The sequence below is a fragment of the Nematostella vectensis genome, chromosome 6, assembly GCF_932526225.1.
Source record: "Nematostella vectensis chromosome 6, jaNemVect1.1, whole genome shotgun sequence".
In the NCBI taxonomy this organism is placed as follows: domain Eukaryota; kingdom Metazoa; phylum Cnidaria; class Anthozoa; order Actiniaria; family Edwardsiidae; genus Nematostella; species Nematostella vectensis.
The window spans coordinates 8,422,687-8,439,409 of NC_064039.1; the positions used below are offsets into that span (position 1 = coordinate 8,422,687).

Consider the following 16,723-nt stretch of genomic DNA (forward strand, 5'->3'; position numbering starts at 1 on the left):
TAAGGGTTAACGAACTAAAAACTTGACGGGGTAAAAGGGCTTGGAACTAAAAACTGGACGGTGTAGAGGGGTTAGGAACTAAAAACCTGGTAGTTTAAGGGGTTAACGAGCTAAGAACTTGGCGGGGTAAAAGGGATTGGAACTAAAAACTGGACGGTGTAGAGGGGTTAGGAACTAAAAACCTGGTAGTTTAAGGGGTTAACGAACTAAGAACTTGGCGGGGTAAAAGGGCTTGGAACTAAAAACTGGACGGTGTAAAGGGTTTAGGAACTAAAAACCTGGTAGTTTAAGGGGTTAACGAGCTAAGAAGTTGGCGGGGTAAAAGGGATGGGAACTAAGAACTTGACGGGGAAAAAGGGTTAGGAACTAAAACTTGACGGGGTAAAAGGGCTAGGAACTAAGAACTTGACGGGGTAAAAGGGCTACGAACTAACAACTTGACGGGGTAAAGGGGTTAGGAGCTAAGAACTTGACGGGGTAAAGGGCTAGGAACTAAGAACCTGACGGTGTCGGGTAAAAGAGTGGCAGGAAGCCAAAGAAGGAGATGCATTAAAAGTATCTCAAGGACAAACTGAAAGCATTTCACGAGCTCTTTATTTCAACTGATACAGTCAAACTCAAGTCTTTTTGCCATTTTCTTCCACTCTTGAATTTCTGAAACATTAAAGAAAACAAGTTAGCTAAGCTTGAATGTGTCTTTAGTGGTTCAGCTATATCCCTCATGCGTCTTGTGTGAATATTCATCCACCTCTCTCTTTTTCTCTCTAAAAAAAGTGGTACAGCCATTGGGGCGGGAGGGTATGATCGAGTTTAATCAAAAGAAAGCTAGGGTATTTTTCGGGATAAACCATCCCGCGCCTTATGGCCGAAGGACGTTTGGCTGACAAGCCATTAACATCTCTTTGCTCCTTTTCTTTTACCTTTATTGTTATTCCTCAATTTCTCCTGGCTTGGGGCCTTTTGGGTCTGGTTTCTTTTTTGAATCTGCAAACGAGGCAAACAGACAATTTATATAAAAGGAGTTGTCGACAGATAAAATAAAACAGTTATCGCACTAAAAGCACAAAAATGGTGACCCTCCCCCAAATAAGGCGACCAAAACAAAAATAAATGCCCTCCATCAGAACAAAATAAAAAAGCTAAACAAAAACGTTTGGGTTACTTTATTGAAATCATACTCTAATCTTGAGATGCTTTAAATACGGCACGTTCTTCCAGGAGAACCAGCAAATTTTACAACCGTATGAGCGCAGAGCTAACAAATGTAGTAAGCACCCACAAATGTAACAAACCCACAATTGTAATAACAAGTTGCCCACAAATGTAGTAAAGCCGTGATGCTATACAAACAAAGAAAGGGGATTGGGCACTTTGCCAAAAAATATATATATATATATATATTTGCTGTATATTTTGTTAACCGCCGGAATTGAGGGGAGTGGGGAGACAGACACCGCCTCCTTCCTTTGCACGCCAAAGATTTGTGTGTGAATGGGGGAGGGGGGGGGCTGACTTAGGCATGCCCATGAAGGAGAGACGGGGCTGGCCTTAAACACCACCAAGCCAGGGGACGTGTTGTTTCTAGCCAAATCTTCAGGGGTGTAAAAAATATTGTAAAGGGGGGTCAGAATACCTGTTCATAAGGCCCTCCCCTACACTATGTTTCAAAATATGAGGCCCTCCCACAAATCAACGCTCAAAAAATCGCAACCGTCACCCCAAACATAGCAAATTTCCCTCCGTTAAATAATGACCCTTCCCTTATCGTAAGATTATAAGAAATTGTCAGATAGAAAGAATGCGAGTGTACCTCCGCCGTCCTCATCCTCGTCATTGACGGGCTGAAGTTCACTGTCGCCTTGAGCTAAGGAGAAAACGCAAAATGAGTATGTCAAAACTAGGAACAACATCCATGCGTGGATATTATCATTAACTCTTTAGTGTTTAAGCAATTGCGCAAAAGTGAAAATAAAAACAGGGTCTTTCTGGGAAAAGCACTTTTACGCTAATACATACATGCCAACTCTCCCAGTTTTCGCGGGAGACTCTCAGTTTTTAGCCTTCACCTCCCGGCAAAAAAAATCGAAACTTCCTATATCTGTAACCTCACGGGAAAATTCATCGAGAATTTCTTATACAGTTTTTTTACTTGAAGCACAATCTCAATCCCTGGTTTTTGAGCTCTCAAGGTTGGCAAGTATGTTAATAGACCATAGCGTTCCTGCTATTCCACACGGTACACTGTCAAATCTTAAAACCCATGAATTAATTTTCAGGCCTTTAGGGTCAGGGCCGTAGCAGGGGGTGAGGCACTGGGAACATGTGCCCCCCCCACCCCAATATTTTGAAAAATTATAAGGAAATGACCAGTAGGGGCGTGTCTCGCCCCCACCCTCCCAATCGTATTTGGCCTGCTTCGGCCTGCTTCGGCTCTGGGGGGTAAAAAACCTCGTGAAAAACCTTCGCCAGCAAGCTTTTCATTTGAATTTTGCACAAAAATCTTCTTTTGTTGCACAATTTTCATAGCAACTTAGTTGTGCAGTGGGTGGTCTTACCGTTGCACTTGTACATCAGCTTCGTCTGACGAATGTCGCCGGCGCTCAAATCATCTCTCTGACCGATTTCGGCGCCTCTTTGAATTGGCTCCATAACGACGGCGTTGAATGCGTTATTTCCTTGGTACTTGGAGTAATGCATAATGCTATTGTAGTCGTAATCCTGGCCGCGAGAATCCACGAAAAATGTGCTAACTTTTTTGAAGTTACTTTCGGCTCCTAAACAAGACAAGTTTTGATTTAGACGTTTTCAAACACATACAGCTATTTCAAATAAGGGTTGGACTTAATTATTCCTGTCACCCCGCTACGGCGAAAACATGCTTGTTTAACAAGAGTTACTCACCCTTTCGGATGTTCTTGAAGTGGATATCCACGAACTTGTCTCGGTCAGGTCGTGAGTGCTCGTGGAAAAAGCCGATGCCGTGTCCAAGTTCATGAACAACTGATCCAAATGGACAGGGGCTGCCATGGAAACCAGTTATGTGATCAGTAGATGGAGTGAATGAATAAGTAAGATAGAAGTGGGGGGAGGGGGGAGGGGGGCAGTAAGTAGAACTAATTAAAGGGCAATATAAAGGAAATGCACTAAAAAATAGAAAATGAACGACATTATAAACAACGGAGGACCTGCTTGCGTGTGCTACCAATAGAGGACTTACCCGCGTGTGCTACCAATAAAGGACTTACTCGCGTGTGCTATCAATAGAGGACTTACTTGCGTGTGCTACCAATAGAGGACTAACTTGTGTGTGCTACCAATAGAGGACTTACTTGCGTGTGCTACCAATAGAGGACTGACTCGCGTGTGCTACCAATAGAGGACTTACTTGCGTGTGCTACCAATAGAGGACTCACTTGCGTGTGCTACCAATAGAGGACTCACTTGCGTGTGCTACCAATAGAGGACTTACTTGCGTGTGCTACCAATAGTGGAATTACTTGCGTGTGCTACCAATAGAGGACTGACTCGCGTGTGCTACCAATAGTGGACTAACTTGCGTGTGCTACCGATAGAGGACTTACTTGTGTGTGCTACCAATAGTGGACTTACTTGCGTGTGCTACCAATAATGGACTTACTCGCGTGTGCTACCAATAGAGGACTTACTCGCGTGTGCTACCAATAATGGACTTACTCGCGTGTGCTACCAATAGAGGACTTACTCGCGTGTGCTACCAATAGTGGACTTACTTGCGTGTGCTACCAATAGTGGACTTACTTGCGTGTGCTACCAATAGAGGACTTACACGCGTGTGCTACCAATAGAGGACTTACTTGCGTGTGCTACCAATAGTGGACTTACTTGCGTGTGCTACCAAGAGAGGACTTACTTGTGTGTGCTACCAATAGAGGACTTACTTGCGTGTGCTACCAATAGAGGACTTACTTGCGTGTGCTACCAATAGAGGACTTACTTGCGTGTGCTACCAATAGTGGACTTACTCGCGTGTGCTACCAATAGAGGACTTACTCGCGTGTGCTACCAATAGTGGACTTACTCGCGTGTGCTACCAATAGAGGACTTACTTGCGTGTGCTAACAATAGTGGACTTACTTGCGTGTGCTACCAATAGAGGACTTACTTGCGTGTGCTACCAATACAGGACTTACTTGCGTGTGCTACCAATACAGGACTTACTTGCGTGTGCTACCAATAGTGGACTTACTTGCGTGTGCTACCAAGAGAGGACTTACTTGGGTGTGCTACCAATAGTGGACTTACTTGCGTGTGTTACCAAGAGAGGACTTACTCGCGTGTGCTGCCAATAGAGGACTTACTTGCGTGTGCTACCAATAGAGGACTTACTTGCGTGTGCTACCAATAGTGGACTTACTAGCGTGTGCTACCAATAGAGGACTTACTCGCGTGTGCTACCAATAGTGGACTTACTCGCGTGTGCTACCAATAGTGGACTTACTTGCGTGTGCTACCAATAGTGGACTTACTTGCGTGTGTTACCAATAGAGGACTTACTCGCGTGTGCTACCAATAGAGGACTTACTTGCGTGTGCTACCAATAGAGGACTTACTTGCGTGTGCTACCAATAGTGGACTTACTTGTGTGTGCTACCAATAGAGGACTTACTTGCGTGTGCTACCAATAGTGGACTTACTTGTGTGTGCTACCAATAGAGGACTTACTTGCGTGTGCTACCAATAGAGGACTTACTTGCGTGTGTACCAATACAGGACTTACTTGCGCGTGCTACCAATACAGGACTTACTTGCGCGTGCTACCAATAGAGGACTTACTTGCGTGTGCTACCAATAGAGGACTTACTTGCGTGTGCTACCAATAGAGGACTTACTTGCGTGTGCTACCGATAGAGGACTTACTTGTGTGTGCTACCAATAGTGGACTTACTTGCGTGTGCTACCAAGAGAGGACTTACTTGCGTGTGCTACCAATAGAGGACTTACTCGCGTGTGCTACCAATAGAGGACTTACTTGCGTGTGCTACCAATAGTGGACTTACTTGGGTGTGCTACCAATAGAGGACTTACTTGCGTGTGCTACCAATAGAGGACTTACTTGCGTGTGCTACCAATAGTGGACTTACTTGCGTGTGCTACCAATAGTGGACTTACTTGCGTGTGCTACCGATAGAAGACTTACTTGCGTGTGCTACCAATACAGGACTTACTTGCGTGTGCTACCAATAGAGGACTTACTTGCGTGTGCTACCAATAGTGGACTTACTCGCGTGTGCTACCAATAGAGGACTTACTTGCGTGTGCTACCAATAGTGGACTTACTTGCGTGTGCTACCAATACAGGACTTACTTGCGTGTGCTACCAATAGAGGACTTACTTGTGTGTGCTACCAAAAGAGGACTTACTTGTGTGTGCTACCAATAGTGGACTTACTTGCGTGTGCTACCAATAGAGGACTTACTCGCGTGTGCTACCAATAGAGGACTTACTTGCGTGTGCTACCAATAGAGGACTTGCTTGCGTGTGCTACCGATAGAGGACTTACTTGCGTGCGCTACCAATAGAGGACTTACTTGTGTGTGCTACCAATAGTGGACTTACTTGCGTGCGCTATCAATAGAAGACTTACTTGCGTGCGCTACCAATAGTGGACTTACTTGCGTGTGCTACCAAGAGAGGACTTACTTGCGTGTGCTACCAATACAGGACTTACTTGCGTGTGCTACCAAGAGAGGACTTACTTGCGTGTGCTACCAATAGTGGACTTACTCGCGTGTGCTACCAATAGAGGACTTACATCGCGTGTGCTACCAATAGTGGACTTACTTGCGTGTGCTACCAAGAGAGGACTTACTTGCGTGTGCTACCAATAGAGGACTTACTTGCGTGTGCTACCAATAGAGAACTTATTTGCGTGTGCTACCAGTAGAGGACTTACTTGCGTGTGCTACCAATACAGGACTTACTTGCGTGTGCTACCAATAGAGGACTTAATTGCGTGTGCTACCAATAGAGGACTTACTTGCGTGTGCTACCAATAGAGGACTTACTTGCGTGTGCTATCAATAGAGGACTTACTTGCGTGTGCTACCAATAGAGGACTTACTTGCGTGTGCTACCAATAGAGGACTTACTTGCGTGTGCTACCAATAGAGGACTTACTTGCGTGTGCTACCAATAGAGGACTTACTCGCGTGTGCTACCAATACAGGACTTACTCGCGTGTGTTACCAATAGAGGATTAACTTGCGTGTGCTACAAATAGTGGACTTACTCGCGTGTGCTACCAATAGAGGACTTACTTGCGTGTGCTACCAATAGAGGACTTAATTGCGTGTGCTACCAATAGAGGACTTACTTGCGTGTGCTACCAATAGAGGACTTACTTGCGTGTGCTATCAATAGAGGACTTACTTGCGTGTGCTACCAATAGAGGACTTACTTGCGTGTGCTACCAATAGAGGACTTACTTGCGTGTGCTACCAATAGAGGACTTACTTGCGTGTGCTATCAATAGAGGACTTACTTGCGTGTGCTACCAATAGAGGACTTACTTGCGTGTGCTATCAATAGAGGACTTACTTGCGTGTGCTACTAATAGTGGACTTACTTGCGTGTGCTACCAATAGTGGACTTACTCGCGTGTGCTACCAATACAGGACTTACTTGCGTGTGCTACCAATAGAGGACTTACTTGCGTGTGCTACCAATAGTGGACTTACTCGCGTGTGCTATCAATAGTGGACTTACTCGCGTGTGCTACCAATAGAGGACTTACTTGCGTGTGCTACCAATAGAGGACTTACTTGCGTGTGCTACCAATACAGGACTTACTTGGGTGTGCTACCAATAGTGGACTTACTTGCGTGTGCTACCAATAGAGGACTTACTTGCGTGTGCTACCAATAGAGGACTTACTTGTGTGTGCTACCAATAGTGGACTTACTTGCGTGTGCTACTAAGAGAGGACTTACTTGCGTGTGCTACCAATAGTGGACTTACTTGCCTGTGCTACCAATAGTGGACTTACTTGCGTGTGCTACTAAGAGAGGACTTACTCGCGTGTGCTACCAATAGAGGACTTACTTGCGTGTGCTACCAATAGTGGACTTACTTGCGTGTGCTACCAATACAGGACTTACTTGCGTGTGCTACCAATAGAGGACTTACTTGTGTGTGCTACCAAAAGAGGACTTACTTGTGTGTGCTACCAATAGTGGACTTACTTGCGTGTGCTACCAATAGAGGACTTACTCGCGTGTGCTACCAATAGAGGACTTACTTGCGTGTGCTACCAATAGAGGACTTGCTTGCGTGTGCTACCGATAGAGGACTTACTTGCGTGCGCTACCAATAGTGGACTTACTTGCGTGTGCTACCAATAGAGGACTTACTTGCGTGCGCTACCAATAGAGGACTTACTTGTGTGTGCTACCAATAGTTAACTTACTTGCGTGCGCTATCAATAGAAGACTTACTTGCGTGCGCTACCAATAGTGGACTTACTTGCGTGTGCTACCAAGAGAGGACTTACTTGCGTGTGCTACCAATACAGGACTTACTTGCGTGTGCTACCAAGAGAGGACTTACTTGCGTGTGCTACCAATAGTGGACTTACTCGCGTGTGCTACCAATAGTGGACTTACTCGCGTGTGCTACCAATAGTGGACTTACTTGCGTGTGCTACCAAGAGAGGACTTACTTGCGTGTGCTACCAATACAGGACTTACTTGCGTGTGCTACCAATAGAGGACTTACTTGGGTGTGCTACCAATAGTGGACTTACTCGCGTGTGCTACCAATAGAGGACTTACTCGCGTGTGCTACCAATAGTGGACTTACTCGCGTGTGCTACCAATAGAGGACTTACTCGCGTGTGCTACCAATAGTGGACTTACTTGCGTGTGCTACCAAGAGAGGACTTACTTGCGTGTGCTACCAATACAGGACTTACTTGCGTGTGCTACCAATAGAGGACTTACTTGCGTGTGCTACCAATAGTGGACTTACTCGCGTGTGCTACCAATAGAGGACTTACTCGCGTGTGCTACCAATACAGGACTTCCTCGCGTGTGTTACCAATAGAGGATTAACTTGCGTGTGCTACCAATAGAGGACTTACTTGCGTGTGCTACCAAGAGAGGACTTACTTGCGTGTGCTACCAATAGAGGACTTACTTGCGTGTGCTACCAATAGTGGACTTACTCGCGTGTACTACCAATGGAAGACTTACTCGCGTGTGCTACCAATAGAGGACTTAATTGCGTGTGCTACCAATAGAGGACTTACTTGCGTGTGCTACCAATAGAGGACTTACTTGCGTGTGCTACCAATAGTGGACTTACTCGCGTGTGCTACCAATAGTGGACTTACTTGCGTGTGCTACCAATAGTGGACTTACTTGCGTGTGTTACCAATAGAGGACTTACTAGCGTGTGCTACCAATAGAGGACTTACTTGCGTGTGCTACCAATAGAGGACTTACTTGCGTGTGCTACTAATAGTGGACTTACTTGTGTGTGCTACCATAGAGGACTTACTTGCGTGTGCTACCAATAGTGGACTTACTTGCGTGTGCTACCGATAGAGGACTTACTTGTGTGTGCTACCAATAGTGGACTTACTTGCGTGTGCTACCAAGACAGGACTTACTTGCGTGTGCTACCAATAGAGGACTTACTCGCGTGTGCTACCAATAGAGGACTTACTTGCGTGTGCTACCAATAGTGGACTTACTTGGGTGTGCTACCAATAGAGGACTTACTTGCGTGTGCTACCAATACAGGACTTACTTGCGTGTGCTTCCAATAGTGGACTTACTTGCGTGTGCTACCAATAGTGGACTTACTTGCGTGTGCTACCGATAGAGGACTTGCTTGCGTGTGCTACCAATACAGGACTTACTTGCGTGTGCTACCAATAGTGGACTTACTCGCGTGTGCTACCAATAGAGGACTTACTTGCGTGTGCTACCAATAGAGGACTTACTTGTGTGTGCTACCAAAAGAGGACTTACTTGTGTGTGCTACCAATAGTGGACTTACTTGCGTGTGCTACCAATAGAGGACGTACTCGCGTGTGCTACCAATAGAGGACTTACTTGCGTGTGCTACCAATAGAGGACTTGCTTGCGTGTGCTACCGATAGAGGACTTACTTGCGTGCGCTACCAATAGAGGACTTACTTGTGTGTGCTACCAATAGTGGACTTACTTGCGTGCGCTATCAATAGAAGACTTACTTGCGTGCGCTACCAATAGTGGACTTACTTGCGTGTGCTACCAAGAGAGGACTTACTTGCGTGTGCTACCAATACAGGACTTACTTGCGTGTGCTACCAAGAGAGGACTTACTTGCGTGTGCTACCAATAGTGGAATTACTCGCGTGTGCTACCAATAGAGGACTTACTCGCGTGTGCTACCAATAGTGGACTTACTTGCGTGTGCTACCAAGAGAGGACTTACTTGCGTGTGCTACCAACAGAGGACTTACTTGCGTGTGCTACCAATAGAGAACTTATTTGCGTGTGCTACCAGTAGAGGACTTACTTGCGTGTGCTACCAATACAGGACTTACTTGCGTGTGCTACCAATAGAGGACTTAATTGCGTGTGCTACCAATAGAGGACTTACTTGCGTGTGCTACCAATAGAGGACTTACTTGCGTGTGCTATCAATAGAGGACTTACTTGCGTGTGCTACCAATAGAGGACTTACTTGCGTGTGCTACCAATAGAGGACTTACTTGCGTGTGCTACCAATAGAGGACTTACTTGCGTGTGCTACCAATAGAGGACTTACTCGCGTGTGCTACCAATACAGGACTTCCTCGCGTGTGTTACCAATAGAGGATTAACTTGCGTGTGCTACCAATAGTGGACTTACTTGCGTGTGCTACCAAGAGAGGACTTACTTGCGTGTGCTACCAATACAGGACTTACTTGCGTGTGCTACCAATAGAGGACTTACTTGGGTGTGCTACCAATAGTGGACTTACTTGCGTGTGCTACCAAAAGAGGACTTACTTGTGTGTGCTACCAATAGAGGACTTACTCGCGTGTGCTACCAATAGAGGACTTACTTGCGTGTGCTACCAGAAGAGGACTTACTTGCGTGTGCTACCAATAGAGGACTTACTTGCGTGTGCTACCAATAGTGGACTTAATCGCGTGTGCTACCAATGGAGGACTTACTCGCGTGTGCTACCAATAGAGGACTTACTCGCGTGTGCTACCAGTAGAGGACTTACTTGCGTGTGCTACCAATAGTGGACTTACTTGCATGTGCTACCAATAGAGGACTTACTTGCGTGTGCTACCAATAGAAGACTTACTTGCGTGTGCTACCAAGAGAGGACTTACTTGTGTGTGCTACCAATAGAGGACTTACTTGCGTGTGCTACCAATAGTGGACTTACTCGCGTGTGCTACCAATAGTGGACTTACTCGCGTGTGCTACCAATAGTGGACTTACTTGCGTGTGCTACCAATAGAGGAATTGCTTGCGTGAGCTACCAATAGAGGACTTACTTGCGTGCGCTACCAATAGAGGACTTACTTGCGTGTGCTACCAATAGAGGACTTACTTGTGTGTGCTACCAATAGTGGACTTACTCGCGTGTGCTACCAATAGAGGACTTACTCGCGTATGCTACCAATAAAAGACTTACTTGCGTGTGCTACCAATAGAGAGTAACTGCTTTGCCTTTCTGGTGTAACCAACTTGGGCTCTGCAAAACCTTAATAAACAGAATAAGATTCGATGCACGATCTTTGGCATCTTAACGGGATGGCTTAGGTATCATATGGAAAATGGATAGTATTTGCGCAGTCCTTTAATAAGAAATGACCCACAAAGAAATTCCAAACAAACGAAATTTTCTAGACTTTTGTAATCTTAAAAACAGGGTTGCATTTTTTTCCACCCCGTCATATTGAAACTTGATGTAACTGCGTTCTCTTTTTTGTTATTTATACCTACCCATCATATTGAAACTCGATGTATGCGCGTTCTTTTTTTCGTGGGGTAAACTTCAAACAGGTCTTGGACATCCAGTGGTTCATCGCCCTCCTAGCCATGATTCTTCCGGCCCGGTCTAATACACAGAGCACGAATTCTTACGGCTAGTGAAAGCAATGACTAAATAGTTTAAGTAGTAATGGTAAATTCTGGAAAGGTAATCAACCATCTTGCAAGTGGAACGCTGGATTACCGGAGCGCATAAATAACGTGGTCGAGTTTAAAACATGCCTTGGCTCCTGAGGCAACCGCTATTTTGTGGAGTGAGGAAAACCGGAGAAACACCCTCTGAGCAAAGGCAAGAATCAACTAACTCAACTCACGTCTGGAAAAGGAATCGAACCTGGTAGGAGGAGCTCAAATAAGTAGCATTAAAAGCGATGTTGAAGTTAAGAAAAGAAATGGGAGAGCACTTCAGACAAGATATCAAACTAACTCTCCGCCTTTTTGACACCTTGATACAACCAATCCTACTATATGGAAGCGATATATGGGGAGCGGTCCACACCAAGTTTCTAAAATGGCTTCTCGGCGTAAACCGATACTGTAGCTCGAACGCGTGTACGGCTGAATTAGGACGATTCCCTCTCAGAACATCTATCTATCTATGATAGATAGATAGATACTTGATCAAATCTATACTCCGTTAATTTAAATATCTAGTCGTAGAATTTAGTGGAGTCATTGAACATTAAAAACTTTTTGCAAAACGTTGCGTGTTGGCTTTGATGGCAAAGACCCGCCTCTTCCTAATATTAATTCTAGAGTTCTGCCGAGGGAGCAGCCTATGTAGTTTGCGGTTTGGATTGGCCATGACTTCGCTAAAGATTTTGTTTGTTGCGACCTCACGTCTTTCATGTAGTGTTGTGATATTTGAGACAAGAAATGCCTGTGCATAAGAGTCGTCTGGAAATATTATTCTAAGCGCACGCTTCTGACATGACTCCAAATCTGCTGCTAAGTACTTGGTCAAACTATTATGAAATAGCGCGGATGCGTACTCTGTACATGGTCTAATGCAAGTTAGATAAAATAAAATGAGCTCCTTTGGTTTTACGTGTGCGTGCTTAAGCTGGCGTAGAAAGTAAAGACGCTTATTTACCTTTTTGATAACTTCATCTACGTGGGTGTTCCACTTTAGGTCACTCGAAAAGGTTACGTCTAAGATCTTAGCTTGTGAAACGCATTCCAGCTCAGTATCGTTAACCATTATTTGGTCGAATACGGGCGGAGATCGCGCAAAGGAGATTCGGAGCTCTTTGCATTTAGCTTCGTTTAACTCGAACTTATCTGAGGCTGCCTGATTGCCTAAGTCGTCCACCAGATGTTGTAGATTGCTGCTGACCTGGCCCTTGTGGATTGCTTCTGTGATGGTGGTATCGTCTACATATTTCCACAAATCCACCTCAGTAATGGATAAGTCATTTATCATTATCGTGAACAGCCACGGACCCAGCTTCGTTCCTTGTGGGACACCAGATGGGATGGTGCCCCACTCTGAATAACAATCTTGGCAGAGTTTGACGCGCTGTCTCCGTGACGTGAGGAAGTCAACGATCCAGGCTGTTATAGTACTAGGTAGGTCGTACGTCATCAGCTTTCGCACAAGGATGTGATGATCTATCAGATCAAAGGCCTCGCGGAAATCAAACAGGATGGTCCTGGCTGTAGCCCCGTTTCCGTCCGTCGCACTTAGCCAAGAATGATGCATGCTAATAAGCGCGTGAGTCGTGTTCGACCCCGGTACAGTCCCGAACTGATTTACATCGACCTTTTTCAGGACGGCAGGCTTGAGGTGCTGCTCGACTACGTAATCTTCTGAGAGCTTAGACAGCACAGGCGTCAGAGAAATTGGCCGGAGATGTTTGTCCGTCAAGGACGGGTTTCTGCTTGGGGACTGGGGCGATGTCTGCATCTTTCCACGACTGAGGCAGCCTTGCCTCTTTAAAGGAGCAGTTAAGAATGTCGGTAACTGGCTCCGCTAGCAAGTCGGCGTTCTCCTTGAGAATCCAGCCTGGCATCCCGTCAGGTCCGCAAGCTTTGGAGGGGTTCAACTCTGCCAGATTCTTTAAGACCGATAGCTGGGAGACTTGAAGAGTGTACGCGTGTTCCTCTGACTCGGGGGTGAGGTGACATTTCTCTGAAAGGGGCTCAAATACATTCATCGGGCTCAGGAACGCTGTGTTAATGGTGTCAGCAATGTTCTTTAAGCAACCCGCCTCCTGACCACTTTCGATATGCTGGTACAAAAGGGCGGGGTCCTGGCTCCCAGGTGCGCTCATCCCGACAAGTTTTTTCACCTCTCTCCACCAAGTGGACGGCTTTGATGCTTTCAAATGCTCCACCTTGGCATCATAATATTTGGAGCGACAGGATTTCCTCTCTCGGTTTACGCGGTTTCGCAGCTGCCTATACTGGTCTTGGTTTCCCTCAGCTAATGCTTTCCCCTATCTATCTATCTATCTATCTATCTATCTATCTATCTATCTATCTATCTATCTATCTATCTGTCTGTCTGTCTGTCTGTCTGTCTGTCTGTCTGTCTGTCTGTCTGTCTGTCTGTCTGTCTGTCTGTCTGTCTGTCTGTCTGTCTGTCTGTCTGTCTGTCTGTCTGTCTGTCTGTCTGTCTGTCTGTCTGTCTGTCTGTCTGTCTGTCTGTCTGTCTGTCTGTCTGTCTGTCTGTCTGTCTGTCTGTCTGTCTGTCTGTCTGTCTGTCTGTCTGTCTGTCTGTCTGTCTGTCTGTCTGTCTGTCTGTCTGTCTGTCTGTCTGTCTGTCTGTCTGTCTGTCTGTCTGTCTGTCTGTCTGTCTGTCTGTCTGTCTGTCTGTCTGTCTGTCTGTCTGTCTGTCTGTCTGTCTGTCTGTCTGTCTGTCTGTCTGTCTGTCTGTCTGTCTGTCTGTCTGTCTGTCTGTCTGTCTGTCTGTCTGTCTGTCTGTCTGTCTGTCTGTCTGTCTGTCTGTCTGTCTGTCTGTCTGTCTGTCTGTCTGTCTGTCTGTCTGTCTGTCTGTCTGTCTGTCTGTCTGTCTGTCTGTCTGTCTGTCTGTCTGTCTGTCTGTCTGTCTGTCTGTCTGTCTGTCTGTCTGTCTGTCTGTCTGTCTGTCTGTCTGTCTGTCTGTCTGTCTGTCTGTCTGTCTGTCTGTCTGTCTGTCTGTCTGTCTATCTATCTATCTATGGTACCCCCACCACCACCACCAAAAATAAATGAAAAATAAAATAAAACCTCCCCATGTAGGTATAAAGGTAATAGGTTGTATCTCTCGCCAGTATGGGGGTAGATACCCAGACAAACACATACACAAACATACAGGAGAGACACACAGCTTGTATTCTCACCAATATCGTTGCTAAAGGTGAAAGGGATTTTTCCGTGAGGCCAGAGGAATTGGCTTTTCATGGCAGCACGTCGAACCCGTCCATTCTGGTGCGCGAAATAAGCCTCTTTTTGCTCCTTGGTCATCAGCATGTCATCTTCAACCAACTCTAAGTTATCAAAAGGCTTGCCTGAAAGACACACGTTTAACGTCAACGCTTTTTATTTTATTAAAACTACCGCGGTATAGAGAATACTAAAGATAATTTGGATTCAATGACGGCATATTTGGTACTGATTTGTAGTATTTTAGCGTTTCAGATTCGCTAATTCGAACAAACCATTTTCTGTAAGAAGGCCATTTCTGCATTTTATCGGAAGAAAGTGTCCAATCAAATAAACTTGTGTGGCGTGATGTAATAAGTTTTGATTTTATTTTCTAATTAAAAAAACCGAATCTTTTTCTAGTAATGAAATTAGCAGATCAATAAAAACGATATGAAATACATTACAAGTACCTTCTGCCAGGCAGATCAGAGCCGACACCAAAACTCCAGCGAATATAAATCCTTTCATGGTAACTGGAAGGAAAAAGAAGGGCAGCTCCTCTCAATGCGACTTTCAGAGCTAATTGAAACCAACCTGTATTTTGCTAGAGTAGTAAAGTCACTAAGGGATTGGATCAGAATAATAGATAGATACTTTGACCTTTCTTTTACACTTGTTCACACCTATAATGGGCAAATGAGATCACCCTTCTTGAAGGTGGTCGAGTCTAAGACATGAAATGGTGACTCAGGCAGCAAAACCAGTAGAAAAACCCTTTGAACAAAGACGTGAACGCAGTGGACAAATTAGCTAAACGAAACGCACGAGGAAGTCTTATTCAGCGTGCAGTATTTATGTAGCCGCAAATAAACAGGCAAAAGTCCATGGGCCTCTCTTAAACTTACATTTTATGGTTGAAATATCAATATATTGGGCTGCCCCAAGGTGCGTAGGGGGGTGGCCTAGGGCCCTCCACCCCCCCCCCCCCCCCCCATTTTAGCAGCCAAAAATACAGTAAATTTAGTAGACATTATCTAAAATACAGCGAAAAATGTTAAAAATCCTGGCTACGCCGCTGGTCCCCCTAATGTTTTCGACAGGTGGATTTCAGGAAGGGGCGTTTTACCCTTAGGTTGAACCATGAAATATCAAGGACAGTACATCACTTTAAGGTATTGCGTCGTTATATCGAAAATATCGTTAAATCGATATTATTTTCCATATATTTTATAGTTTGCGGGACCTGAAATCGATCTGAAATCTATATCATATTATCAATGTTCCACTATACCAGGTATTATTGGTAGTTTATATTTAATTCCACGAGAGTGGAAGTTCCATTTTCGCGAGTACTAGTTTTCCCGACCCTGGGTTAAAAAATCGACTATAGGCTCTGAGCTATGACGTTACGTTTGAGGCGAATTTGGCAAGTCGGCCATGTTGAGAACATAATATTTTTTCCAATTTTAAAATCATGTTGACAGAACTAGTCAGAATAAGCATCAATGGAAATGAAAATTGATACAAGCCACTTGACAAAAACGGGCCTCATTTTAATTCACTTTACAAGACGCTTTATCGGCCATTTCTATTTAAAAAAAATATGAAACAGAACTAGAAATTACAATATATACCATTACAGAAAATACATCAGTTTTTCATGTCGAAAGAACAGAAACCAATAATTGAAAAGGTATGTCAAACGCCTCTGTGAAACAGAGTAGTTGCGCTTGTTGTCAGCGGCAGACGCATGATAGTACGAGCGAAGTCCGCCATGTTTGATTAAGAATAAGGTTGTCACCACACCGCGCGTATTGCACAATCGACTTGGTGTCAGAAGAGGGACATATCAATCCGAAGAGACCGAAAAAAAGCTGGCCGGAAATGTTAGCTAAAACCTTTAAAAACTTCGAGCTCCGATTCAACGATTATTGCATACAAGCGAACTATCGGGGGGGGACTGTGGGGTTTCATAGAAACTAGTGGGAGGGGCGGATCGCCCCTCCGGGCCTCCCAACCCCATCTTAGGCTTGGGAGGCGCGAATCCCCCCTCCGAGCCCCCCAGCCCCGTCTCTTTTCTATGTATCAGGCCTCCCCCAACCCCATCTCAAGCAGATAATGTTTCACGTACATCAATAATTATGGCAATTGTGCATGTAGGCCGGGCGCGTCCCACGTACATCAACAATTGGGGCAAGTGTGCATGTAGGCCGGGCGCCCCTCCGAGCCCCCCAGCCCCGTCTCATGCAGATGAGGCCCGCGTAGATCGCTAATGAGGGCCGTGAAAACGAGGAGGGTCGCCAACCTACGGAGCGCGGAATAACGGCCGTAAATTCAAAGCCGCTGGCGTTG

General features: G+C 45.3%; 1 protein-coding gene across 1 annotated transcript; it reads right to left on the reverse strand.

Annotated features, from left to right (window-relative positions):
• Window positions 1–576: 576 nt before the first annotated feature.
• LOC5508355 (nematocyst expressed protein 6-like) lies at window positions 577–14,965 on the reverse strand. The gene is made up of 9 exons (XM_048729051.1): window positions 14,842–14,965; window positions 14,347–14,514; window positions 10,976–11,090; window positions 10,665–10,733; window positions 2,902–3,020; window positions 2,556–2,774; window positions 1,811–1,864; window positions 921–984; window positions 577–654 (listed from the first exon to the last, which is right to left on the reverse strand). The coding sequence occupies exons 1-8, from the start codon at window positions 14,897–14,899 to the stop codon at window positions 929–931; spliced, it is 858 nt and encodes a 285-aa protein (XP_048585008.1). The 5' UTR covers window positions 14,900–14,965; the 3' UTR covers window positions 577–654; window positions 921–928.
• Between the last annotated feature and the right edge of the window lie 1,758 nt (window positions 14,966–16,723).